Here is a 26,868-nt window from a genome sequence, read left to right as displayed (position 1 = left end):
GGATTCCCAGATTGAGCCCCTTAGGTCGCTAGGCGTCCTTGCAGGCAGTCAGGGGCATTCCCAGGCTATTTTCAGGACTCTAATAATAGAGCACAGTAATTTGGAGTGCCAACTTGGGAAGTAGGGGAGCCCTGCCACTGACCGGTTATCTCCCCCTGTGTAAGTTTCATAATCTCCAGGAGCCTGCATTTCCTACTTGACCGAATGGGACTATTCATACTTTCCTCACAAGGGAATTGTATCTTAGATCAGATCATGTATTTAAATCCCTTAGCACAGGACCTGATATATTACAAATACCACATACACACCTGCCACCATTATTGCTACTATTAATACGAGGCATTTCTTGAAAATCACACTTTTACCTCCAATGGAGCCTCAGGCATAATTAAAAGGTCAGATTTCTGCCAGAAGTGGGTAGGGGTATATCAGCCTAGTTCAGTAACGCTGTTGCCTAATGCTAAGAACCTCTGTGTGGCAGTTATATGTGCCTTCGGTAACTAAAAATGAGAATTATTACAAGTACATTGGGTAGAGGATAGGGTGCCTGGGTGGCTCAGTCGATGAAGCGTCTGGCTTGAGTTTGGCTCAGGTCATGATCTCAGGTCTCATATGATCTCAGGCTCATGATCGAGCCCCATCAGGCTCCACACGCTGACAGCACGAATCTGCTTGGGATTCTCTCCCTCTCTCTCAAAATAAATAAACCACCAAAAAAGTACATCTGGGTAAAGGAAAACATTGCGAACATGAAGTCTTGGTGTGGAGAAATAAAGGAGTCTTTGGTAATTAAAAAGTCACCAAGACACACTGGTCTTGTACACTGATCAGTGCTTTCTGGGTGGAAGGTCTCCTATTTTTTTTTTCTTTTTTTAACTTGCAAGAGCATCCACAGGGGAGGGGCGGGGCGGGGGGGGGGGGAGGTGGGGAGAGAATCTTAAGCAGGCTCCTCGCTCAGCCCCAGAAGGTCTCCTTTTATAAAAAATAAAAATAAGGGGCACCTGGGTGGCTCAGCCGGTTGAGCGTCTAACTTCGGTCATGATCTCACCGTTTGTGAGTTTGAGCCCCGCATCGGGCAATGAGCCTAGAGCCTGCAGCCTGCTTCAGATTCTGTGTCTCCCTCTCTCTCCTCCCCTCCCCTGCTCACGCTGTCTCTCTCAAAAATAAATAAACATTTTTAAAAAACATTTAAAATAAATAAAAATAATACATGGACATTGCCACCAGCCCTTTAGCAGGTTTAACCCATTAACCAAAGCTCTAATGCATAAAGACATTAGTCCCATGGTGCCTAGGGCCCACTGTGAACAGAGTGTTACCACCTAGAAATCCCTCCTGTAATGGGAGAGGCTCTTGGCAGTGCTATGGCTCAGCTCTCCTTTCAGCATCCTTTCTGACCAGGATTCGGGCCCAAACGGGACATCACTCCAGGGGGTGGATCACAGTCACCCAGGGAGTTCTTCCTGAACTACAAAGGGCATCTCTGTTTCACCTGCTCTGCAACTAACAGAAATGTGTGAAAGAAAGAAAGAAAAAAGAAAAGAAAGAAAGAAAGAAAAGAAAGAAAGAAAGCTACCAGAGAACAAATAAGCTAGCCCACCGTGTCTCAGTTATGGCTGTCTATAAGACCCACTTGGGGCATCCCTTATCTTGAGATTCTGGTTCAGTAGGTCAGAGCTGGGGCCTGAGAATCTACATTATGCCTAAGCACACCAGGTGATTCTGGTAAGCAAGTTTTGGAAAACACAAGGCTAATCCAGGCCAGCAGAAGGTTTCACTGCTTTCTGTCCCAGAACGGGCAGTGGGATTGAGAGGGCGCTAGAGATTTTCCATTTGCAGTTAGTGAGAGAGTTAACCTGTAGCCTGTGCTAATTCCTTACAGCACCTTTCTCTCTTCTAACAACCTTAATTCCCGGCCACACAATGGCAGCTCAAAAATCTGGCCACCCTGACCTACTTTGGGGAGATGATTTGAGCAAAAGACGCCCTGTCTATCCTGGGTGACATTAACATCTCTCTCTTTGGCTTTGTGTTTAGACTGAAGGACCTGGAGCTAGCTGCTGTGGGCGGATCAGACGTCCATGTGAGGATGCTGGCGGCCCCTATCAATCCATCTGACATAAATATGATCCAAGGTAACCTTGGTTTCTGTGGCTTATGTTAATTGGCTTTTTTGCTTAGCCCGCCACCTCCTCGATTCCATTCTTCCTCAGGTGCGGGTGTGAAATTCCTGTGATTAGCAGCAGCTGTTCTCCAGATGAGCCATCTGCAGACTGCAAGCCCTCTCTGGCCTCCCCTCTCTGGAATGTGAGGCTTTTTTGAGAGTTAGGAAGATTGCAGTGGGGAGTAAACCAACCACTGTGAGGTGCCTGCGATATGCTGGGCTCATTTCATACATTAGCTAATCCCCATAATAACCACGAATGCTGAAAAGTATTCTCCCCTTTACAGATGAAAAGGCTGAGGCTCAGAGAGCCTGGTTACACAGCAGGCCAAAGGCAGACGCCAGATCAGGCTCAGATCCAACTCTATAAAGTTCATGCTCTTTCACTGCCCGAGCTTCACCAGGTGACCCTCTGCTCTTCTCCCTTAGGAAATTATGGCCTCCTTCCCAAGCTGCCTGCTGTTGGAGGGAATGAAGGTGTCGGACAGGTGGTAGCAGTGGGCAGCAGTGTGACTGGGGTGAAGCCAGGAGACTGGGTGATTCCAGCAAATGCCGGTTTGGGTAAGTTTCTCCAGGTGTCTGCAGCCTTTCGTTGTTGCGGATTGTATTTCACCCACACTGGAAATGTTTGCACATTGGCTCAGTGTAACTGAGCAATGCGGGATTTATTATTGAGTCCATGTACCCACTGCCAGTAGGGATGGGAGCTGGACAAGGAGAGCAGAAAGTCTGTTTCATCTGCTCTGGGGGTGACGACCTGTTCTCTCATCTCCTTGGGCCCGTATTGATCAGAGCTGTGATTCTCTGAATCCCTGCACCCCTAAATCCCTGCTAGATGGTACAATGGGAAATCCAAATAAGACAGCCCCTGCCCTGCAGGAGGTTAAATTTTAATTGAAGAAATCTCCAAACTAGTAACTTCAATAAAGGGTGTGTTACATGTTACAAGTTTACAGGAAGCCGAGGACACTTCTGGCTCCTCTGTGTGCCCGCGAATGTGTGTGTGTGTGAAAGAGAGAGAGAGAGAGAGAGAGTCTTAAGGAAGGATCAGGGCTTCACAGAGGAGGCTTCTCTGGAATGGACCTTTGACGGGTGAATTATGTGAGGTGGAAATGAGCCAGAAATCATTGCATTTGGAGGGAGCAAAATGAGCAGACCCAAAGGTCGGTTTGGAAAATAGTGAGACATTCAATGTAGCCTTGGCAGTGGATTTGCACACAGAAGTCTGCTTAAGTGATAAAGAAGGTCACACAGGTAGTGGGGCCACATGGGAGAAGCCCTGCAAAAGCCAAGCTAAGAAGTTGGGGTTTTCTTTGATATATGGTGAGTCGTTGGTGAGTTTTGTTCTTTAACACTTCACACTTTTTGAGGCACAGACATTATATACAGGATCGTGACAGCAATCACGAGAGGGAAGCAGGGAAGACACTAACCACCCCATTGGACATATAAGGAACTGAAGCTAAGGGGGCACCTGGGTGGCTCAACCAGTTAAGCAGCTGACTTCGGCTCAGGTCATCATCTCATGGTCCGTGAGTTCAAGCCCTGCGTCAGGCGCTGTGCTGACAGCTCGGAGCCTGGAGCCTACTTCGGATTCTGTGTCTCCCTCTCTCTGCCCCTCCCCCACTCTCACACGCACGCGCTCTTTCTCTCTCTCAAAAATAAATAAACATTAAAAAAAGAAGAAGAACTGAAACTTGGGAAGAAGCCCTTGTCCAAAGAGCAAACTGAAAGAGAACCCACCAAACTCTTATTCCCACTCTGTTTCTGCTAAACTACAGTGTTAGGACCCTTTGGGTTATAACTTACAGTCAACGCAAACTTGCTCTGCAAAAAAAGTTAATTGATTTTTGGAACTGGGACGGGCAAGAGATGGAAAGCTGGATCCGGGAACCCCAGTGATATCAGAGCTCATTGTGTTTTCTTGCTAGTTCTCAGATAGGATCTGCCCACCTAGTGATACAGTAGCATTAACAAATATTTGTTGTCTACTCCCTTTGCACCAGGCCCTGTTCTAAGCACTTTACATGTATGAACTCAGTTATTCCCACAACAGGAGGTAGATATGAGATAAATATTAAATATTAAGCAACTTGCCCAAGATCACCTAGCCAGTAAGTGGTGCAGCTGAGATTCAAACCGACCTTTCATAGATGGCCACCGGCATCTTGAGGTTTGCATCAAACGGGGAACAAATGAACATGGCCTCCACAATCTGGCCAGTGCAACCACATCCCTCCACCAGCAGGGCTCTGACTGACACTGCCTGGGTCTTTGCCCATCCATGAACCCCGCCATACTCAGTATTTTTACACCATCTAAACTGCAAGTTTTTTCACAGCATAACTGACTGGCCATAGGCAATTTTGCTGTAAAAGACAAAATTGTGAAAAATAAAAGAGGGACACTCACTAAAAAGGACATCATCAAACACAAAATGAGTAATGAAAAGACTACTGCAAAATCCAAACTATTTCAGTACATTCAAAATGTGTAGTGTAGATTCATGGCAGTACACACAAATAACTGATTTTATTCTGTGGATCCACAAAATGTTACCTAAGCACTTGTCCTCAAAGTCTTTTGTTCCTAGTATCACACAGTTTTTTGGTGCTTGTTGACTCGTCTCCTCAATCAGTATGGCACTTTTGTTGTTGCTGTTGTTGCTAAAATGTCTTCCTTGATCAGGTTCCAAATAGTAGGATGCACATTTGTAACTGGGCTTTGTATCGGGTTGTGAAAGCCTTTCACATTGTTGTCTGGCTTTGGCATATTGTCACATTTCCACTGATAGACGTTCCAAAGTTCTCTGGGAAATGTGGGTTCAAAACTCTATGCTACTTTTTAGACTGTTACAAGGGCTAAAGTTGATATAATATGAAATGTGTCAATGGAGAAATGAAACCAAACTGTCAACCAGCAGATGAAACCAACAAACTGTCAACCAGTTTTTGTTTTGTTTTGTTTTACAGCAACATTGCCTTACGTAATTAGTTATATGGCAAAAATACTTGTGGTAAAGATACTTATGGCCTAGAACCACGCCAGGAGTATGGGGTCGGGTCATTCCAGTTGCCTCAATGGAGCGTCTTGCCCACCTCTGTGGTTTAAAGGGTAGGGCCTTGTGGTTGACAGCCTCAGAGGTTAGGAGGGAGCAGTTCTAGAAAGAAAAAGGTACCAGGCAGGAAAAAGCAGTAACAGAAGTCTATTAGAAGCTCTTTTCTTTGAGATCAGATTTGCTGCCAAGAATGGCCCCACTCTCTCCTGCAGCCCCACCTGGCCGTGAAAGAGCCGAGCCATCTGAGCAAACTGAGAGCTGCGGGATTCACTGTCGATGCGGACGGACTGGTGCTTTGAGGCCGCCCCCGTCAGACACAGTCTGCCCTCAAAGTGTTCTTGGCTGGGGGTGGGGAACTCGAGAATGGAAAAACAACACGTAATACGCTGACAGTCTAGTTAGCGCTATAATGAGAGGATGGACACGAAGGCGAGAGCCCCCCATCTCGGGGAGCATTCGGAGCGACTTCCCAAAGAAGTGGTGCTTGAACTCCGTCTGGAAGACTGAGTGGAAGCGTAGCCAGTGGGCTAGGTGAGGAAGCACTGACAAGCAGTGCAGCACGTGCAAAGGTACGGCGGCAGGAGAAGGCTCGGCACTGTGGGAGCTGCTGTAGCCTGGTGCGGCTGTGTCCCTGCGGGGACGTAGGAGAAGCGAGATGAGGCTATAGAGGTAGGCGCGTACCAGGCGGTACCTGGTCATGGAGGCCTGACATCTATGGTCAGAGAGAGCCCAAAGAAGAGTTAAGAATGAGTGGGGGCGCCTGGGTGGCTCAGTCTTGGTTAAGCATCGGACTCTTGACTTTGGCTCAGGTCATGATCTCCAGTTTGTGAGTTTGAGCCCGCATCGGGCTCTGCACTGGCAGCTCCTCTCTCTGCCCCCCTCGCTTTCTCTCTCTCAAGATAAGTACACTTAAAAAAGAAGAAGAAGAAGAAGAGGACCAGACTTGGGCAGCACAGAGCATGCTCTGGAGAGGCAGAGGGAGAGGCAGGAAGCCAGTAAGGAGGTGGCTAAACAGATGGGGCTTCAGTTGATAAGGGTCTGAACAAGGCAGTGCCACGGGGCTGGGAAGACAGGTTGGAGTTAGGAGCTAGAGGAACAGAACTCGGTCACTAGATTTGGAGAGAAGAAGGGACGTCTGCCAGGGGTGTAGGGGATAGCACCTGTAGAGGTGGGTGTCAGCCAGAACGGGGATTTCTCCCCAGAGAAAAGGGGAATCTTTCCCACCAGGTGCCAGTCAAAGAGCAAGAGGATTTTATAATGACCGGGACTCTAACTCCGTTTATTTAGTAAACATTTTGTGAGCCTCTGCAGTGTGCTGGGCTCTGATATAGCAGTGAACAGATGTGGCCTTTCTTCTAGTGAAGACTGCAGTTTGGTAAGAGTGGCAGTCATTAAATAAGTCCTCAACTGGCCAGACCTTGGTCATCCTTCATGTTACTGAGTTGTGCCCATAGCCAGCTTTTTCCCACATGTCGCCAGTCCCCAGGGAGACTGGGCCAGAGAACGTGCAGACTGACTTTCTCATCGGAAACCCTCAAAACCCTCGCGAGGCAGCACAGGGCAGCAGCGAGAGCACCTATTGGGAATCTTCTTTCACCCTCTTGGGTGACCTTGTTTAAGTCACAGCTACTTTGAGCCTCAGTTTCCGCATCTCTAAAGTGGAGCTAACCATTGTTGCTGGCATATCTCAACTAATTCATGCAGCTCAGCTGAGGGATACGTACAACCATTTTTGCGAATTAAATTTCTATACACATTAGATCAGGGTCAGCAAACTTTTTTTTAAAGGACCAATTCATGGGGTGTCTGGGTGGCTCAGTCGGTTAAGCATCTGACTATAGCTCAGCTCATGATCTCATGGTTTGTGGGTTTGAGCCCCACATCAAGCTCTGTGCTGACAGCTCAGAGCTTGGAGCCTGCCTCGGATGCTGTGTCTCCCCCTCTCTCTGCCCTTCTGTCACTTGTGCGTGCGCTCTCTCTCTCTCTCTCTCTCTCTGGCCTTCTTTCTCTCTCTCAAAAATAAATAAATAGACTTAAGAAATTGTAAAGGACCAATTTGTAAATATTTTAGGCTTTGCAGGCCAACTGCCTACACTCAACTCTGCCATCGTAAACCATCATGGACAATACATGAAAAGTGATCATGACTATGTTCCAATAAAACTTGGCTTACAGAATCAGGTAGTGAGCCAGGTTTGGCCCACGGCCGCAGTTTGCCGACCCCCGTGTTAGATAGTGGAGATGGTTAAGGGTCAGTTGCACAGGAGCAAGGAACAGGAATCCTGAGAACTAGAGCATGGGACTTAGGACCAGAAAAGGAAACCAAGAGACATTACACACCTACTATGTACTAGGCACGGTGATAGTCTGTACAAATGTCATTATATTTAATCTTCACATAATGACATTAGTGTCAAAGAAGGTAAAATGAGAATTCTAAATCACACAAATCAGGAATGGCAATGCTGGGAGTTTTAAGCAGGTCACCCACTCCAGGGTTTAAGGATTTTTACTTTAAAACCCTGAAAGCCCTCAGGGCTGACCATGGGCGCTGCCCCCATCCCACCCAGGTTCTCTTTAGAAGAGGATTAGGGACTGCCAGGCCCCAGAAATTTGTGTCAAGCTCTGAATTTCCATTGTTGTGCCTTTAAGTGAAATTAGAAAACACCCCTAATTTCATGCATAGAAAACCCTACACTAGGTGATTGGCCGGAGTAGACACGGCACATGTTGGCCAAGAGAAGTAGGGGCCATGATGACGAAGGTGACCATGAAGATTTGAAAACCAGGCTGGGTGAAGCCCAGAAAAATGCCAGGATACCGCCTAGATTCCAAAGGAACCCGTCAGTTTTTCGGTGTCTTATTTTCTCAGCCACAGATCTACCAGTGCAGCTCTTAATAGAATGTGTTCCTGCCTCTTGTCTATACTACCTGGTCCCTAAAGCCCACATTGTCTCTCTCCACTTACAGCGCAAGTAGTAGTCACCTAGGCTGTCCCCTCCACCCCACCCCTGACCGTGTGGAGCCAGGGTACCATTAGAATCCCAGCAACTGGGCAGGGGCACACGCTCCAGAGCGGCCCCTAAGGTACCACAGCCACCAGATTCCAAGCCAGTAACAGTTTCTCTAAGGTGACCTAGCGAGTACACGGTCCAAGAGCCAAGGCTTGAATCGCGTCTGTTTGTCTCCAAGTCTGTTCTCCTCACCTCTGTTTTACACAGGATCCTGCCCACATGGGTGAGCACCTGTCAGATGCAGGCTGTGACCCATCAGTGAAATTGATCCAATGGGTTGCAAACGGCACTTTTCTCCCCTAAAATCAGTCACAGTAGAATAGAAAATAACAGGATATCATACATAGTAGGGTAAATATTGTCCCATGAGCCTTTGATGTCTGTTACATGTAGGGGTACATATTTATATATGTGAATGTACTGAGGGACAGCGTAGCTCACGGTTACTGTGGGTCAGGATCATGAGAGTCTGGGGGACGTTCCTGTGGTCCAAGCCACTTCAGCCATGGCCCGAGCCTGCCTTCCCATCACTCTCTGCCCTGCAGCGTGTATCCTCCTGGGTCCATCTTCTGTCTGTCCTTCCTCAGAGCCTCTCCATATGCTTTTTCCTCTCCCTAGACCATTCTTGGTGCACTCCGTGAGTGACATTCTTGGCATCAGTACCCTTTAACTCTTAGCCTGCACCTCCTCAGAGAAGCTGTCCCTGACCCCCATCTCAAGGAATTCTCCCCACTGCAATTGTCTGTTTCTCGCCTGATTTCCCCTGGAATGAAACTCCGTGAAAGGACGGAACGCGTCTACACTGTCCGAGCACGTGGCCCCCAGTAGGTGCACACTAAGTATCTGTAGGTGGGGCGCCCAGATTAGTCGGGTGACTTTGGGCAAGTCACTTTCTTGGCTTCCTACCCTGTTAAATGAGGAGGTTAAACTCGATGCTCTAAGGGCCTTCTCAACACTGACATTTTACAATTCTTTTGTCTGCAGCTAGAACATGGCCTGGAGGTTAATGGTCACTTCTCTCCAGTTTACAGGAGTTCGTCATTTCCCTTGTGTCATTTGATTTGTGCAGCAGCTCTTGGAGGAGGCCAGTATCATTTACATATGAGGGTAACCAAAACTCAGTAATTTGCGCGAACCAGCAGACCAGCAAAACCAGGTCCCAAAGCTACGCCTGTGACTTCTACTTTCGTGCTTTTTTCTGTAATACCGCCCAAGTCAACGTGCCCTACGTAAGGAGAATGAGGACCGAATAGGGAAAGGGAGGCTTTCGCAGCATCTCTTGCCCTGGTTGTGATGTTACTCACAATCCAGTAGTTTCAGATCCTTAGCTACATCTGATGGAACTAATGTGCTAATAACAAAATCGCTATCATGAGTACTCAGAGATTCAAAAGGATTTCAAGATCTTCTTTCTTCTCTGAGTCTTACTTGAATTGAAGGCTGATGTCTTAGGTGCCCATTTACTGAGGAGGGTGTCTTGGGGCCAGTTGTGGAGAGAGAGCCTTTCTCACGACCCCGGCCCCATCCCCTGACTCAGGAACCTGGCGGACTGAGGCTGTGTTCAGCGAGGAAGCACTGATCGGAGTTCCAAGTGACATCCCTCTTCAGAGCGCCGCCACCCTGAGTGTCAATCCCTGCACGGCCTACAGGATGTTGATGGACTTTGAGCAGCTGCAGCCAGGTAGGAACCGCCAGGCGCGGGGAGCAGGCTGGGATCTCCTGACTGGGTGTGACCCAAATCCTGACCCCGAGGCCCTGGCAGCTCACCAGTAAAGGGGCCGAGAGGAAGACGGGCCCCTAACCTGGGCAAGTGTGTGGTTGCTGCTTTTGTTTTGTTAGCTTAGTTCCTAGAAAGTGTGCTGGAACCTCATGAGGAGAACACTCTGGAAAACCGCTGAGGGATCACATTCCCTAGAGCTTGGGATGGAATTCTGCCATTCAGCAGAAACGTATGGCGCTGTGCTAAGGTCTGTGACACAACAAAGCCAGACAAGATAGACAGTGCCTGTGTTCTCAGTAAAATGCTGAACTGAGTAATTCCACTCAGCATTTCTATGGCACTTTCCAGGTCACATAAGTGCCTTTCCATGCGTTACCCCAGTGACTGCATTAAATCTTCAAAGCAGTGTGGTGAGGTTGGTATCACTGGTTGAGAGTTCAGGCCCCAGGCAGACAACCTCAGTCTGAATACCAGAATCACCTTTCGCTATGAACTGACCTCTCAGATCATCAGATTTTTCACCTATAAAACGGACAATAAGCAGTTTTGATGGTTAGCTGGAACACTGCGGTGTAACACTCAGCGCGGGGCCTGGCACACAGCGCAGTAATTAAGCGCTGCTTTTATTATTCTTCCTTTTCATAAAGGAGGAGACTGAGGCCCAGAGAAGTAAACTCCTTGGGCGAGATCACTCAGCAAGGAGATGACAAAGCCGGACGTTCTATTTGGGGTTCCCTGAAAGCAGAGCCTGAGGCAAGGACTGAGTGAGGGTGGACAGTTTGCTGGGGAGGTGATCCCAGGAAGCAGGAGTGAAGGATTGGGAGAGGGAGCCAGGGAAAGGAGGAAAAGCCAGTGAAGGCTGATTACTGCTGCGGGCGAGCAGGGCTCAGTCTTGCTGGGAGGAGGCCTCCAAAGATCCTCATAGAACCCACCTCAGCATTGGCCTCCCATTGTTGGAAGGTCACCCTTCACACTATGCATGTCCACGGACTATAGAAGTCACCTAGTCTAGCTCTGCCACGCCAGTGAGGAAACTGAGGCAGAGATGTTGGAACGCAATAAGCTTAGATTGCCACTGATGCTTGTAGCTGGCTGAAAACCAGTCCCAGCTTCCTGCAAAGAGAAAGGCAGGTTCTCCCAGCTGTGCCAGGGCGATCCCAGGAGCCTTTGGTGGAGAAAACCAGTCCTGGTTAAGGAGACGTTTTGGTCACCTGCGTCGCATCCCCTCCGGCCACCTCTAATTTGGGCACAATTGTGGTGGACATCAGGGTATTCTGACACCACCCCACCTCAGTTGCATCAGTTGTATTCTGACACCACCCCACCTCAGTTGGCATCTCTCCACCTGCCTGCCTGAGGGCAGGTGTGGTCTGGGCTAGATCAGTGTTAAACTAAATTGTCATACTGACCATAGTAAGAATTACATTTTACACTGTAATCCAGTACATAGATATATGTATGAGTATATATATAACGGAAACCAAAGTTTTATGGAGTGGTATTTACCCTTACTATGTGTGATGCAGTGTGTTCTTCTTAATTCTCTGTTCCTCAATCTTAACTGAAAAAAAAAAATGTTGCTTACAACCCACTAGCTTGATTTCATAACCCACTGATGACAGTCTGTGAGCTGACTCCTGCCTACAGAGAATGGGCATTCTTCTTCCAGGAAATCCCCTGTCTGTAGCACCAGATCCCTGCATTTCAGATCATATTTCAGGGTGACAGAGCACCTTCCTGGACACAGTGGCATTCGACTAATCCGGAGCATCCTGATTGGCACTCCCAGGATTCCTGTTTTATGCGGAGGAAACGGAGGTCATGACCTCTCTCATGTCATTCAGTTACAGTCAGTGGGGAAGCCGGGACTCACACCAGATCGATCTGATTTCAGAGCCCACGTTTTCCCCAGCATGCCACGCTGCCTCCCCCATTGGCTAGTTCCAAAGCCTGGGCTTTGACCACAGACTATCTGTAGGATGCTGTTTCTGGAGCTCTGGGTTTCTCCAGCATTGATCCCATTTCAAGGCAGTGTGCCCTTACTGAGCAGCACAAAGGGGGAATGAGGCATGGCCATGTCCTCAGGAAGCTGCAGGCTCTTGCTAGAAATGGGCATGTCCACAACCAAGTATAAGACGGGGCACGCCATGTGCAGAGAGAGCCAGAGGAGCACACAGAAGGAAGATGGGAAGGGGGCCGCGCTTGAGCTGTGCTTCAAGGACTATATGGGATTTCAAAACGAAGGAAGAGAGAAGGAGGGAAACATTGCAAACCATGGAAATAATCTAAGAGATTTGAGGGCATAAAAATCGAGAGGATGATGAACAATATAAAATCGTTTACACAGTGGGATCTAAATTACATATAGTATGGACTCTTAATTGCCAAGCCCTGGGAGGCACCATGGGTGTCATGGAATTTGGAGGTGGAGGGGGGGGGGGGGTCACTGGGAAAAGAGTAAGCAACACTCCAAGATCTGAGAAGACTCAGCAGCCAGGTCCTGGGTCATTCCTGAGCACTCCTATCTCTTGCCCTACAATAGTATCCCAGACAGGAAGCGCTTGACCTGTTTACAGGTCTTCGGGACTTGACTTGGGTCTCTTCCTGGCTCTACAGGAGACAGTGTCATCCAGAATGCGTCCAACAGTGGAGTGGGGCAAGCAGTCATTCAGATCGCCGCAGCCCTGGGCCTGAGGACCGTCAATGTGGTCCGAGACAGGTGCGTGGGGGGGGCCTGATCCCAGTGCGCGACACTTAGGCCCTTCCACCCAGCATCCCTGCAAGCGCCCCTGTCTCCACCAGATGGCGCCCGTGCATAAGCAGCCCACAGACAGATCCTTCAGCCGCCGGAAAGGAGGCCCACTTGGCCTCTGGCTATAGGATGAGTGAATATCCCAAATGTAAAAGGAGAGCAGGAAGGAGCTGAAGCCGGCCCTTGCTGAGCAGCTGAGAGTTTTTGTGTCTGTGATAACCTCGTGATTTCAAGGCCACGCTTCATATTTGGGAATCTGTTAAGCTGTGTTTGTTATTCCTTCTGTAACCTGTCTAACCCGGGGCCCTTTCTCCCCTGGCATCTGTGTGGCCCTTGAGCTGTACTAAATATGGATGTGAAGGAGATGGGGCAGGCTTGTCATCTGTGTTACAGTGAGGAAACAAGGTTCAGAGAAAGGAAGCCATTTGCTCAGGAAGACACAGCAAGTCAGTAATAGACTTAGTTCCCTGCCTTGTTCTCTTCCCATCGTGCCATCCAGTTTCCTTAAGCCTCACTGTCAACAAACGTGGCTCTATCTGTGGTGGAAGTCCAGTCTTTGGGGGAGAATTGACACTCGCTTCCCTTCCCTAGTCCCTCAGTTGTGTTAACAAAAATCAGTCTGTTTGCCCTGGCCAAAGAGGCCCAGAGCCACCCCTGTGCTGGAGTATGTTTGCACAACACCCTGAAGAGCCCCTTGAAAAGAGGAGGAGAAAGGAAATGAAGTTTGTCATTTCAGTAGACAAAATCAGGAAGTGAAGTGACTTCTCCCTGGGCCAGATGGTTTCTAGCACCTTTGAGCTGGCAAGGACTGTGGAAATCACCCTGTGTTGCCAGTGAGGAAACCGAGGCCAAGAGGTGTTGGAGTGTGATGAAATCCGGTAGCCAGCCCCTGCGTAGGGCCTGGCTTACCCTCAATCCCAGCTTCCCACAAAGAGAAACTCATGTTCTCACAGCCATAGCAGAGGAGTCCTAGGAGCCTCTGGGAGAGAAAGGCAGCAGGAGTGACTAAGGGCTGTGGATTGTGCTTGGTTTCTAGGCCTGACATCCAGAAGCTGACTGACAGACTGAAGAGTCTAGGGGCCGAGCATGTTCTCACAGAAGAGGAGCTAAGGAAGCATGAAATGAAAAATTTCTTTAAGGTATGTAGGCTGAGGGGCATTGTGCCTTCATTCCATGCTCATCTCCCTGGAAAAAGGTGACCTGATAGAAAAGCTGGGACTGGCCCCGTCACTTCTCTCCAAATCCTCCCTTCATCTCTCTGTGGAAGGACAAAACCCATTCCCTCAGCCAGGGGACGGCATGCTTCAAGTGCCCAGATGCTGTGAGGGAGGCGGAAGAGACAGACGAAGTCCAAGAAACCCTGGATTACTTGTACTTGTGAATATTTTTAGCAGGCCACATCAGCCCATACAGTTAGTATGAGTCTCAGAGCTGGGAGAGGACCTGAGGAAACTGAGCCACAGAGAAGGAAGAGAAAGGACAGAAGTACCGTCTCTGAAGCCCTTTCTTTGTATTGTATCTGATAATCCCCACAAAAGCTCAACAAAGCAGGTGCTCTCTCTTTTCTAGATGAGAAAACCAAGTCTCCAAAGAGATAAAGGATTTCACCAAAGCCACACAGTTATAAGTGGAGTCAGGGCTGGCCCCAGGTCTCTCTGAACTCACAGCCTCTTAACCTTCTAGAACCTCCACCCCCAGCATACCTAACAGGTGACCAAACTTCAGCCTCTTTCTCCTGAACCCAGGAGTGACCAAACACACACACCCCCCCTCGAGAACACCTGCCTCTTAAGAACATTTCCGGAGCAGCAGATCAGCACCTCTAACTCAAACTGAGCTGTGAGCACAGAGAAAAAGTACACTTGGGGGACCTAGAGTCCTTCGAAAAGGAATGTACATGCCCTCTGTCTGTCCTTTCCTAGAGAGGAGTTTTGAACAAAATTCCAAAACGTAACAGGATTAAGCTGATAAAGCAAAGGTCCTTGCAGAGCAGAGTGTGAAGGCAACACTATCCCATTTTCCTTCACTGCCCCCCACCCTCTGACACAGCACCTGTGGAAAGGAAGTGCTGTTTGTGGCAAGCTTTAGACCCCGCGAGTAAGGGGGCACCTGGCAGGCTCTGTCTGTAGAGCATGCAACTCTCAGTCTCAGGGTCGTGAGCTCAAGCCCCACACTAGGCATGGATTCTACTTAAAAAAAAGAAAGAAAGAGGGGCGCCTGGGTGGCTCAGTCAGTTGAGTGACCGACTTCGGCTCAGGTCATGATCTCGCGGTTTGTGAGTTCGAGCCCCGCGTTGGGCTCTGTGCTGACAGCTCGGAGCCTGGAGCCTGCTTCCGATTCTGTGTCTCCCACTCTCTCTGCCCCTCCCCCACTCATGCTCTGTCTCTCTCTGTCTCAGAAATAAATAAACATAAAAAAATTTTTTTTTTTTTTTAAGAAAGAAATCCCACACATACAGTGGTATCTCCCTCACTACAGCTTCCTTATTTTCCAGGACATGCCCCAGCCCCGACTTGCTCTCAACTGTGTTGGCGGAAAAAGCTCCACAGAGCTGCTGCGACACTTAGCGTAAGTCCCTTGGCCCTGCAAGTCTTGTTGGCCCAAGCTCTCTGGGCTTATAGCTGGGAGGACTGGCAAGTGACCCAATTCCAGTGGGCAACGCAAGCCAAGCCAGGTCAGCATAACCCTGGGTAGGAGATGGATTGCCATCATTTCCTGGTTATCCAGGCACTTCCTTTCTCAGCCTGTTCCTTTATAGGTGACCGACAGACCCAGCCGCTTTGTTTTTCCAAGGGACCCCAGAAGTAGATGGCTAAGCTTTCTGTGATAGGGGAACAGTTAAGGATTCATAACCTAGGGGCCTCTTCAAAAGTCACTTAGTCCTAGCTTGTTAGCTTTTAAATTTTTTATTAGCTTTTAAAAATAGATTCTAATTTTAGAGGTAACGTTATTGCTATTACAAAGCATTTTGAAAGCATGTAAAAGTACAAAGGATGGGGCACACCTGGCTGGCTCAGTCGGTGGAGGGTGCAGTTCTTGATCTCAAGGTTGTGAGTTTGAGCCCCATGTGGGGTGTGGAGATTACTTAAAAAATAAAATCTTCCCCCAAAAAGGACAAAGGAAAAATTAAGCAGGAAAGTTAGCTATCATCCCACCACCAAGGGGGATAAGCATTGTTGACAATATTAACACTGCGTGTCCTTCCATTCTTTTTGCCATTAATATAAAGTTCCTGGGGCGCCTGGGTGGCTCAGTCGGTTAAGTGTCTGACTTTAGCTCAGGTCACAATCTCAAGGTCTGTGAGTTCGAGCCCCGCGTCAGGCTCCGTGCTGACAGCTCAGAGCCTGGAGGCTGCTTCGGATTCTGTGTCTCCCTCTCTCTCTGCCCCTCTACCACTCGTGCTCTGCCTGTCTCTCTCTCTCTCTCTCTCAAAAATAAATAAACATTTAAAGTATATATATAAAGTTCCTGAGCTGAGGAACTTTCCAACTAAAGCAGGAATCCCCTCAGCAACATTGGTTGACACATTCTTGCTAGCACTCACTAGCTAAGGGACACAGAGATGGCTCAGACACTGGAGGAACTCTCTAGAACTCCTAGGCTAGATGGGGAGATGGGTCATGTGGTCAGAGAGCTGTGATAGTGATCGCTGAGTATTCGCCTGTGCACCAGACTCTGTGCAGAGTGCTTGACTTACCCCGCCCCCCTCCACAACCACCAAAGGGGGGGGATCCTCTGCCCATCCCCATTGATACAAGGCCCAGCGAGGGTAATTACCTTGCCCAAAGTCTAGGAAGTGGAAGAGCCAGGCTTAACCCCAAGTTCTCGTGACTCCTGCGTCCACCCCTCCCGCCCTACTTCGGCAGCCTGAAGGGCAGCCTGTGACCCCCGCGGCACTCGCTGTAGGAGGAAGCCTTGAGCAGTAGTTACAGATGTAGGCACTGGAGTCAGAAAGTCCCAGCTCTGCTACTTACTAGCTGTGGGCCTGTGAAAAGTTAGGCAATACATAAAAGATCCAGGCCTCAGTCTCCTCGTGTGTACAGTGGGGGATAGAAACCCTTTCTGCCTCAGAAGGGTCGTCTAAAGACACTGAGGTGATGCACAAATCGCCATACAGACAGAGGTGGGCTTCATTTTCCCCGCTGTAAAATGAGAGCAATGAAAGTGCTCCCTGGGGGTCCCAGGGACGACTCACCACATCAGCGCACATGGAAATGCTCAGACCTGGCCCCAGCACCTAAAAAACGCCCAGTAAACGTCAGCTATTCAGATTAGAACAAGTTCAGAGGCTGTGGGGAGTTGGGGGGGAGGGCTTGATCCCAGAAAGGAGCTACTTTCTGGAACAAGTGTCAGGCGAAAGGAACTTAAGACCAAACTGCCCACAAACCTCATGGACAAAGAGTTACGCGCCTCACACGGCAACAGCTTCCACTTTGTAGTTCATAAAGCACCACGTACACACCCACCATCATCGTTGACCAGCAGACTCCTAAAAGCCAGGGAGTGGGGAAGGAAGCACAGGTTAAATGGAGCACAGAAGTCCGAGCTTATTAGTTTTTAAAAATCATTTGAGCCTCTCCCCTGTTGGACTGCTGGGGCGGGTATGGGTGTCAGACAGCAGGTCCTGGCAAGACCCCTCCTGCAGCGACGGCAATTGCCCACTGCCCTCCCTCTCCCCGCCCACACTGTTCCTTATCTGTATAGCCATCTCACCTCACGGATCCTCAGGTGAGTCCGGACAGACGGAGGGCAGAGGTCTGCACTGCGCCAGTGTCTGTGCACTGCCCAAAGCCACACATCTAGGAGTGGAGGGGAGCCAGGTCTTGAGCTCTTCTCAATAGAGCGTGCTTCTTTGTAACACTTCACCCAAGCCCGGCTGGGTGGTTAGATCGCTGGGCTCCCAACCCTGGCTAAACATCATGTCATCTGGCGACGTGTTTGTTGGTTGACTTTAATACAGGTTCTTGCTTCCTGATACATTAGGTCTGGGTCGAGCCTAGGAATCTGTAGTTTTTGAAACATTCCCAAGGATTCTGAGATCAAGGTTCAGAAACCAGGCTTGGAGGGGCTCCTGGGTGGCTCAGTCAGTTAAGCATCTGACTTCGGCTCAGGTCATGATCTCACGGTTCGTGAGTTCAGGCCCCGCGTCGGGCTGTGTGCTGACGGCTCACAACCTGGAACCTGCTTTGGATTCTGTGTCTCCCTCTTTCCCTGCCCCTCCCTCCCTCTCTCTCTTCCCACCCTCTCTTTCTCTTTTGTTCTCTCTCAAAAATAAATATTAAAAAAAATTTTTTTTTTTAACAAAACCAGGGTGGGAATAGAAGTGTTCCGGCAGGTTTGAGAAGAGCTCTATCTCTGTCTCTACCCACTCTATTCTCTCTGGTCTCTTCAGGCCTGGGGGAACCATGGTGACCTACGGGGGAATGGCCAAGCAGCCTGTCATAGCCTCTGTGGTAAGCTGGTGAGGGAGGCAGACCTGGACACCACAGTTGTCCAAACCCACATGGTGCCCTTGTCCTTGGGCAGCAGGGTGGGGGTGGGCGGGTCTGTACCTTAGGCATCACCCAAAGTGCTTGCCCTCAGAGCCCAGTACGTCCTTGTTGTGTCCACAGAGCCAGCTCATTTTTAAGGATCTCAAACTTCGAGGCTTTTGGTTATCCCAGTGGAAGAAGGACCACAGTCCAGGTGAGTGGATGATGGCCCCATTGCGAACGGTCACATGAGAGGGCAGTGCCTACTGCAGAAGTGACCAGCCGTTCTGAGCTCTGGAGAGGTGATTGGCTCCCCGGCACCACGACAGTTTAAAGGAAAATATTCTCTAGCCACAGCCACAGCCAGCAACTAGGTATTGGGGTAAAGTGGGCTAGTCCTGGGGGGTGGCGGCACTGAGCAAGGCAGACACTGTCCCCGTCCTGAGCAGCTGCCAGTGGGGAAAACTGCTATGGAAGACAGCCACGTAAAGGGAGTAAATTCTGGAGCCGGCCCACCTGGGTTCAAATCCTGCTCCCACCATTACTAGTGATAGGTTCTGCCTGGCCTAACCCTGGGGTCTGCACAAGTTATTTCCTTCTCAGTTTGGATATCATAGTTGCCTAGACGTCGTTAGCCCTGTGTGGTAGAGGAGGAAACTGAGGTTCAGAGTGGTTAGGTAGCTTGTCCAGTCGCCCCCACCTAGGGAGTGGTGCAGCCACGGTGTGAACTAGTCTCTTCGAGTCCAGAACCTGAGCCAGTACACGACTCTTCCTCTTCTGGAGGGCTGGCTGCCCAGAAGGTTACCCCTCGAGCTGAGACTGAAGAATCACATGGAGTCGCCCCGATGAAGGGGAGGAGAGCGGTGGCGTCGGTGGCGTATTTCAGGCCGGAAAAGTAGCCCGTGCAAAAGCCCATTGCGGAGGGTGGGAGCCTGGCCAGATAGGTTGCGACCAGATTATGACAGGCCTTGCAAACCTTAAGGAGCTCAGACTCTACCTGAAAGGCAAGTGAAGATCCACCGAAGCGCTTTCAACAGGGGGCGTGATTAGAGTTGAATGTTGCATGATTTGATGTCTATGAAAAAACATTTGTCAGCCTAAGCCAAGACCATATTGCCACTTCCCATCTTCCTGGACCATATTGGGGGCAGGCCCTAAGAGGGGATGTTCGGGACCTCTCACCTCGTAGGGTTCTAAGGGAGCCCTGGGCTCTCAGGGAAAGCTCCTTTCCCCGAGCAAAGCCCGCCTGTTCCACTCCAGCTGGCCCGCCAGGCACAGCCACCCCTCCCTGTGCCTCTTCCAGCTGCCTCTTCTAGCTGACTCAAAGTAATCCTGCCCCTCCCGCCATTCACGACTCCCAGTCACATCCCAGTCAGGTTCTGTGGGTCTGCGCCCTCGTAGCCACCACTCTGCCTGCCCGTCAGCTCCTGGGGCCGCTCCCCGTCTCCTCTGTCCTACCCCGCCGGGGACCGGTTTGCCTCCACAGGCTCCCTATCCATGGCCAAGCCTGGGCTCTCGGGCTTTCCTGGAGTTCAGCGCCAGCTCCTGCCACTGGGGGTGGCCCACGGTCTGTCTTGCCGCTGTTCCCACGTCTGACTTCCTCCAACCTCCCACAGCCCAGTTCAAGGAGCTGATCCTCACACTGTGCAGTCTCATCGGCCGAGGCCAGCTCACGGCCCCTGCCTGCTCCGAGGTCCCACTGCAGGACTACCAGCGTGCCTTGGAAGCCTCAATGCAGCCCTTCGTGTCTTCAAAGCAGATTCTGACCATGTGCTAATCGCATAGGAGCCAGAGTGAGGTGGGAGGGAAGACGGATCGGCAGGACTGGTTTCGGGCCCCTCGGTCAGGGCCCTCAGCTTTCCCCAGGCTGCCCTCTGACCAGGGGGGTTGTGAAGCCATCCAGGGCCAGCCCCTGGGTATCTAATAAAGTCTGAACTTCCTAAGAACAGACACACACAAAACCAACAGAAGTCATCTCTGTCGAGAGGAACCCTCAATTGTGCACCTGCCATTCCAGCATTAAGAAGCCCCCTTGCCCATCCTCCAACTTGGCCTCCAGCGATGATTTCCTGACCACCCTGAAAGCAAAGTGAGGGTGGGGACCGGCAGGTACAAAAGCCAGTAGGATGCAGTCTCCACCCCCAGGCTTTCCCAGAGGAGCAGAAAGGAAGGTTTGACTCATTCTGGGTGGTGCGGGGCTCCGTGTGGGATGGGAGGAGGATCAGCTACCTGAGAGGGTGAATGCCAGGCTAAGGAGCCAAGGAGTCGGGGTCTCAGGTGGCTGGACCACCCTCCTGGAATGTCTGTCCTAACTGGGGAAATAGTTGTTACACCAGTGCTTCTCAACCTGAAGTCATTTTACCCCCAAGGACGTTTGACAGTGTCTGGAGACGTTTTCAGTCATAATTGACAGGGTGCGATCGGCATCTAGTGGGTAGAGGTCAGTGATGCTGCTCAGATAGCATCTGGTGCACAGAACAGCCTTCCTCAACAGAATGATCCAGCCCAAGATGTCCATAGTGCCACTGTTGAGAAACCCTGAATTAAGCTAACAGTCCCACAATCACTGCCCTGGTGATTCAAGTGCTCCTAAAGAAGATGCATGCGAAGTGCTATGATGGCATAACTGAGGTCTTGTCCTAGGCCTGGAGTCAAGGGAGCCTTCCTGACATGAAAGTGGGTTCTGAAAATGGGTAGCTTTATTCAAAGAGAAGAGTTTGACATCATGTGACTTTTTGTGTTTCCCTTATGATCCACTCACCCTGATGGAAAAAAACTAGAGACTCGGGAATGTTCCCTGGTCACCGGGCCTACTTTCCCTTAGCTCAAGAGCCTCTTTCAAGGAGTATTTACTAGATACCCAGTGTGTGCCTGAGGCTAGGGATGCCTGTGAGGGGGCGGAGGCGGGGGCTGGCCCTCTGGCTGCTTAGCCTAGTGCAGGGGACCAACCTTCCCGGCATACTAATGAGGCCTCTGACAGAGGTGTCCAGAGGGCCCTGGAGACACGGCAACTCTGCCTGAGGGTTGAAGGAAGGCTTTGTGGAAGAAGTGTCATCCACAGCATATGGTGAAGGCCAAGCAAGAAAACGTACATCCAGCAGAACCAGCAGCACATGCGCAAGCCTGCTTCTGCTGCCTGAGGTTGGAGAGTGTGAGGGCTGAGGTGGGAGCTGTGGGTACAGGTCAGAGCAGGAAGGTTCGAGAAGTCAGGACTTACCCTTCAGAACTGGCGAGGCACAGAGGGGTTTTCAGCAGCAGGGTGATGTGGGAAAACTGGCTCAGAAGACCAGAGGCCACCCAGGCTTGTCACAGACACGTACGTAGGCCCCTGACCTAATGCTCTTGCCTTTGGGAGCATCTTGTGTGTCCTCTGGAGAAAAGGACTTGGCTTCAGCCCAGAGCTGGGGAAGGTCTGCACGTGTCCTCTTGATAAGAGTTGCTACCTTGTGCACGTAGGCTCAGGATCGGCCCCAGCTTGCCCAAGTCCCTCCCGTCCCCTGTCTTCTGTCCTTGAAAAAAATGCCTGAGAGGGTGGAGGAGGCTGCCCAAAGGCTACAGGAATGAACGGTTAGAATTAGGTTCTTCAGGAGGAGTCCACAGTGTTGGGTTAGAGGAATGATGAGCCTGCAGCCATGGAGAGGGGGCAGCCCCTGGTACAGACTCAGAGGAGATAGACACGATGGAGGAAGGTTCCTAACACTATGGTTAGAGACCCCGTGGAGGGCCGTGCAAAACATCCTGAGAACAATATCTCTAGGGGTCTGGAGGTGACATTTGGTTGTGCTTTATTTTCTTTATTTTTATTTTTTTAAATGTTTCTTTTTTAAGAGAAAGAGCACAAGCAGGGGAAGGGCAGAGAGAGAGACACACACACAGAATCTGAAGCAGGCCCCAGGCTCTAAGCTGTCAGCACAGAGCCTGACACGGGGCTCGAACTCACAAACTGCAAGATCATGACCTGAGCCGAAGTCAGACACTTAACCGACTGAGCCACCCAGCACCCCTGGGCTGTGCTTTAAAGGATGATTATAGTTTTCTCAGAGAAGGGAGACATGCCTTCTAGACTAAGGGACCAGATTAAGCAAAATATATTATGGAGGCAGGGCATTTATGTTAGAATCTTGTCATTTCCCCCCAAATATCCATTCTCTTCCTAAGAACACATGATTTTTACATAGGCACGTGGTAGCCTGGAATAGTTTTCCTGCCTTCCTTGCAGCAGACAAGGTCCGTCCCTTGTGATGCAAGCGGAAGTGGTAGGTGTTGATTTCTTAAGAACCTCTTTAACATATAGCCAGCATCCAGCCTGTACCTGTTTCTTCCCCTTCCATCTTCCTCCTGGCTGGCACACAGACCTGATTCCTGGAATTTGTACAGCCATCTTTGATCATGTTAAGAATGGGTCAGTGACAGGATCCAAGAAGCCTGGGTTCCTGGCACCCAGAAGCCCCAGCTGCCCACCTCAGGATTTGTTTTACATGAGAAACAAGCCTCTGTGTTATTTAATTTTGTAGAATTTGGGCTGTCTCTGAAGCTAACCATAAGTGATACATATTCTGTGATTCAATTTATATTGGAATCAATCAAGCTGAAGCTGAAAAACTGAATTGCGGCTGTCTGTGATTCCCCACTAAGGAATTTGAACTTTAGCCTGTGGGCAATAGGGAACAAAAGATTTCTGAGCCAGAAGATGAGAACTGTGCTTTGGGAAAACAATTCCTCTGGCAGCAGTTTGGGGGACAGTTGGGAGAAGGGAGGCACTAAACGAAGAGATAAAGTCAGAAATTCCCAGGCTTCTGAATTTCAGACAAGTAAAATCCGCAGAAATTTCAAAGGCCGGCATGAGGATTACCAACATCTAGGAGGCCAGCAGAGAAAGGAGACGGTGACAAGACCGTGGCAAAAGAGGGTCTGACTTCAACTGGATCATCTCTTCCATATTTTACAAGTATAGGAGGCTGTTTTTCATTTTCATGCTGTGGAGTTGGGACAGCTCTGTTGGCCCACTAAATAAACAAAATCCTTTCTAAATGGCTGGGGGAGGAACCTTTGGCTCCAGGAGACTGAAAGAAGACGAACAGGCATTACCTCCTAAACCAAAAAGCTTGGGCACACCTGACGCCCTGAGGCTTCATGACTGTGGTGCTCCCTGTTTGTTGTCTTCTGGGAGCATCCACCCTGCCACCACCTACAGCTACGGACATAATATTGACTGCTTTGTGTCTTGGGAGATGAGATAGATAAGCCGAGATAGATAAGCCTGCTTTCCTCAGGGAAAAACGTGAGGCCCAGAAGAAAAAGTTTCTTGCATTCATCTGAGTGTCGCAGGCACGCATGTCCTTGCCCCTGAAAGCTCCTGGCTGCATCTGCCAGCCTCATGCTTCTTGGTAGGCACCATGCCCTGGGTAAGACACTGGGCCCATCCAGAGCAGCTGGAAATGGTAGAGAAGAGAGACTTAGGCCTGGCACAATATCTGCCTGCATTTGCAGGCAGGAAAACCCAGGAACATGGCAGAGGTAAGGAGATGTTCGCACTCCCTGAAAGAAAAGAAAGCTTTCCCTGTGCCCTTAACCCTTTGCAATGTATAAACCCTTTCACCCACATCTCCATTTGATTTTTGCAACTTCCCTCTATCATTGAGATTTTAATATCATAACTTTACAGAAGAGGAAGACGCCAAGCGAGGTGAAGTGAATTGCTCAAGGTCACACAGCAGGCAGCAGATCTGACACTAGGGGCCAGGTCCCCTGATCCTGTCTGGTCCCTATACCAGTCCTGATTTTTTTGGCTCCAGTGATCATTAACATGTCAATCAGAAGAGAGTTCAAATTTCCCTGAGTCTGTATCTCATGGAGAGGCAGGAAAAAAGGGGAATCAGGAGGCTGTTTAAGTAGTTCAGGTAAGAGATCATTCATTTGTTCATTTAGTAACTATTTTGAATGCCCATATGTGAAAAGCACTGTCATGGGTGCTAGGGATACAGTAGGAGAGAGACAAAGAACTTGGCCCTGGATACCAGGGAGCTTACATCCTAGTGGAGAAAGACCATGAACAAGTGAATAAACAAGGTAATTGCAGAGTATGGTAGGTGCTGTGAAAAAATCAAATAAAATACAGTGGTATCCTAGTGATGGGATACTTGAGATAAGGTGGGCTGGGAAGGTCTGAGACCTGAATAAGGAGTCAACCATATTGCAGACAGAAGTAACAGCCCAGTTAAAAACCCTGATGCGTGAACAGTATGACAGGGCCTGAACTAGCCAGTGGGAGTGAAGTAGATGCATCTGGCAACATTTAGAAGGAAGAATCAACAGGATAGACTAGGTGTGGTCTGATCAGACTATAGGCTGATCAGACTATAAGACAACCAAGGTTAGTACCAGTTCTTAAGAATATTATGATCCTTACACAACTAGATTCCAAATGGATCAAAGATTGCAATATAAGTCCTAAAAATAGCATAATAAACCATGAGAGGTTGTTTTTGTTTTTGTTTTAAACCTGAGTGAGAAAAACCACAACACAAAATCCAGAATCAAAGAAAAATAAAGGATGGATAAATTGCCTCCATAAATATCTTCTGTTTCTGCATAGCAGAAAACACTCTGGGCAAAGTCAAACTAGGAAAAAATATTTCCAATTCATCTAACAAAGAGCTGATTTCCCTAATATATAGTGAGCTCTTATGAATCCATAAATAAAAGGGGGGAAAAATGTAAGCAGACACAGAAAGGAAAGTCTAAGTGTCTCTTAAAGATATGAAATGAGGCTCACTCCACTCAAGATAACTGCAAATTACACTACCCCGACATAGTGTTTTTCAGCTATCAGATTGACAAAGATCATAAAATTTGATAACATGGTGTTGATGATGAGATGGAGAAACAGGTACTTATGGAAGAGAATTGAGCAATATCTATCAAAACTACACTTGCCCACACCCTTTGACCCAACTGTCATACTTCTAGGAATACATCCTACCTATATGTATATACAAAGTTACTCATTACGTCAGGTGTAAATAGCAAATGGTTTGAACCTATCTCAAAATCCTTCATTGCTGCACCTATTCAGTCAATTACTGTGTATAATGGTATTTTATAAGCCATAAAAACAGTCCTGAGGAAGCTCCTTTTGTACTGATGGAATGATTTTCAAAATATAGTTAAGTGCAAAACTGTACATATAGTACACTACTATTGCTTTATTTGCGTGAAGTACCTCCCAAAGAACGTTTAGGAAACTGATTACATTGTTTGCTTCGGGGGTGGGAAACTAGGCGGCCAGAGGACGGAGATGATAAGACTTTTCGCCGTATTACTTGAACCAGTTAATGAATTATCCTTTCAAAACACAATTTTACAAATAAATAAAAACAGCAAACAAAACTTCTTTGTGGTTCTAGGTAAATTGGGTTCGTGAGAAGGGAACCAATATTTATTGGTTCCTACCACGTTCCAGATACTGTCCCAAGCAGTACACTCTTCCCTATATACTGCCGGATTTAGTTGCCCAGGTCGTCCAATTGAAATGGGATAAATTGATTTTACAATAGAAAATAAGTTAAATTGGCCAAGTAATTTAGTCAGTGTCAAGCCTAATTTAGCTCCAAAACTCCAGCCTTCTCCATTTTCCACACTGCTCTTTAAATTGTCCTATTTTTAAAAAATAATAGTGGTATTATTTATTGGGCACTTGCGATGTGCTGGGAACAGTACGAAGTGCTTGACGTATTCTCATGTATAACTCTCTAGTCAGCTCTGGAAGGTTGGAATTGCTATTCCCTTTGCAGGGAGACCAACGAGACTCAGAGAAGTGGCGCGTAACCGGCCCAAGGTCACGGATACAAAGACGGTTAGAAGCCGGACTTAACTCCAAAGCTCCTGCTCAGAAGTCGAAACCACTCCCGGTTCAAAGGACAAAAGCAGGAACGCTTGCAGGGCGGGAGGAGCCTCAGGCACTTCCGGGGGAGAAGCGAAGCCACCCGGCTGCGGAAGGCGGCGCAGGCCCAGCCACAGCGAGCTCGCGAGAGGACGTGCCGGGAGGCGGGCACCGTCCGCCCCGCCTGCGCCGCCTGTCGATCATCTGGCCCTGCCTCACGCTGGAGCGCCCATGGACAAGCCCCGCCCCCACTCCTGGCCGGGCGGGAAGCGAACGCGTGCTCCCTCCCGTTACCCTCCGCCTGCGGGGAGGGCGGGGAAGGCGGGAGGCGCGCGCTCGCGTGCTGCGTGCTCGCGTACGTCGCTAGGGTTCGGCTGCGTCCGTCCCGCCGCTCGCCCGTTGCCGCCGCCGTCGCCGTCGCCGCGCTCTCGCTTTGCCGGCCGCCGCCTAAGGGGGGCTGGGGCCGGGCCAAGCTGCCGCCACTGTTGCCGGAATGCCGCGGGTGTACATCGGCCGCCTGAGCTACCAGGCCCGGGAGCGCGATGTGGAGCGCTTCTTTAAGGGCTACGGGAAGATTCTGGAGGTGGATCTGAAGAACGGGTGAGGAGGGCAGAAGAGGGATCGGCCGGGTGGGCACAGGGCCCCGGCGGTGGCGGGGAGGCGGCGGGGACGGGAGAGCGACGCCTGCCCGGCGCGGAGCTACTACCGGCCTGCTCCGGCTCCGCCATAGTCGCGGCGCCTCGGGGGCGCGGGTAGGCCCTGGTTCCCACTGCGCCTGCGCGGGTGGGGGTGGTGGAGGGATAA

The 26,868-nt window shown here is 49.7% G+C and overlaps 2 protein-coding genes across 6 annotated transcripts in view; both read left to right on the top strand.

Annotated features, from left to right (window-relative positions):
• MECR (mitochondrial trans-2-enoyl-CoA reductase) overlaps positions 1–26,229 on the top strand; it is a 37,471-nt gene extending 11,242 nt beyond the window's left edge. For 3 of the 5 annotated variants that reach the window (XM_042953651.1, XM_042953655.1, XM_042953654.1), the window contains 10 exons: positions 2,041–2,138; positions 2,597–2,728; positions 9,264–9,323; positions 9,777–9,920; positions 12,576–12,678; positions 13,748–13,850; positions 15,206–15,279; positions 18,104–18,164; positions 18,324–18,396; positions 19,799–22,017. In XM_042953651.1, the coding sequence (XP_042809585.1) occupies positions 2,041–2,138; positions 2,597–2,728; positions 9,264–9,323; positions 9,777–9,920; positions 12,576–12,678; positions 13,748–13,850; positions 15,206–15,279; positions 18,104–18,164; positions 18,324–18,396; positions 19,799–19,959 (1,009 nt within the window). In that variant the 3' untranslated portion in view covers positions 19,960–22,017. Of the gene's footprint in view, positions 1–2,040; positions 2,139–2,596; positions 2,729–9,263; positions 9,324–9,776; positions 9,921–12,575; positions 12,679–13,747; positions 13,851–15,205; positions 15,280–18,103; positions 18,165–18,323; positions 18,397–19,798; positions 22,018–25,975 lie in introns of those variants that run through there. The other 2 variants (XM_042953653.1, XM_042953652.1) reach the window with 2 other exon arrangements.
• A 239-nt stretch (positions 26,230–26,468) lies between these two features.
• SRSF4 (serine and arginine rich splicing factor 4) overlaps positions 26,469–26,868 on the top strand; it is a 29,177-nt gene continuing 28,777 nt past the window's right edge. Inside the window, exon 1 of the mRNA XM_042953650.1 lies at positions 26,469–26,664. Coding sequence (XP_042809584.1) covers positions 26,558–26,664 — 107 coding nt within the window. The 5' untranslated portion in view covers positions 26,469–26,557. The remainder of the gene's footprint in view (positions 26,665–26,868) is intronic.

This window comes from Panthera leo, chromosome C1 (genome assembly GCF_018350215.1).
Source record: "Panthera leo isolate Ple1 chromosome C1, P.leo_Ple1_pat1.1, whole genome shotgun sequence".
Taxonomy (NCBI): Eukaryota; Metazoa; Chordata; class Mammalia; order Carnivora; family Felidae; genus Panthera; species Panthera leo.
Note: the sequence above shows the minus strand (reverse complement) of the source record. Positions and strands in the feature narration are given on the sequence as shown.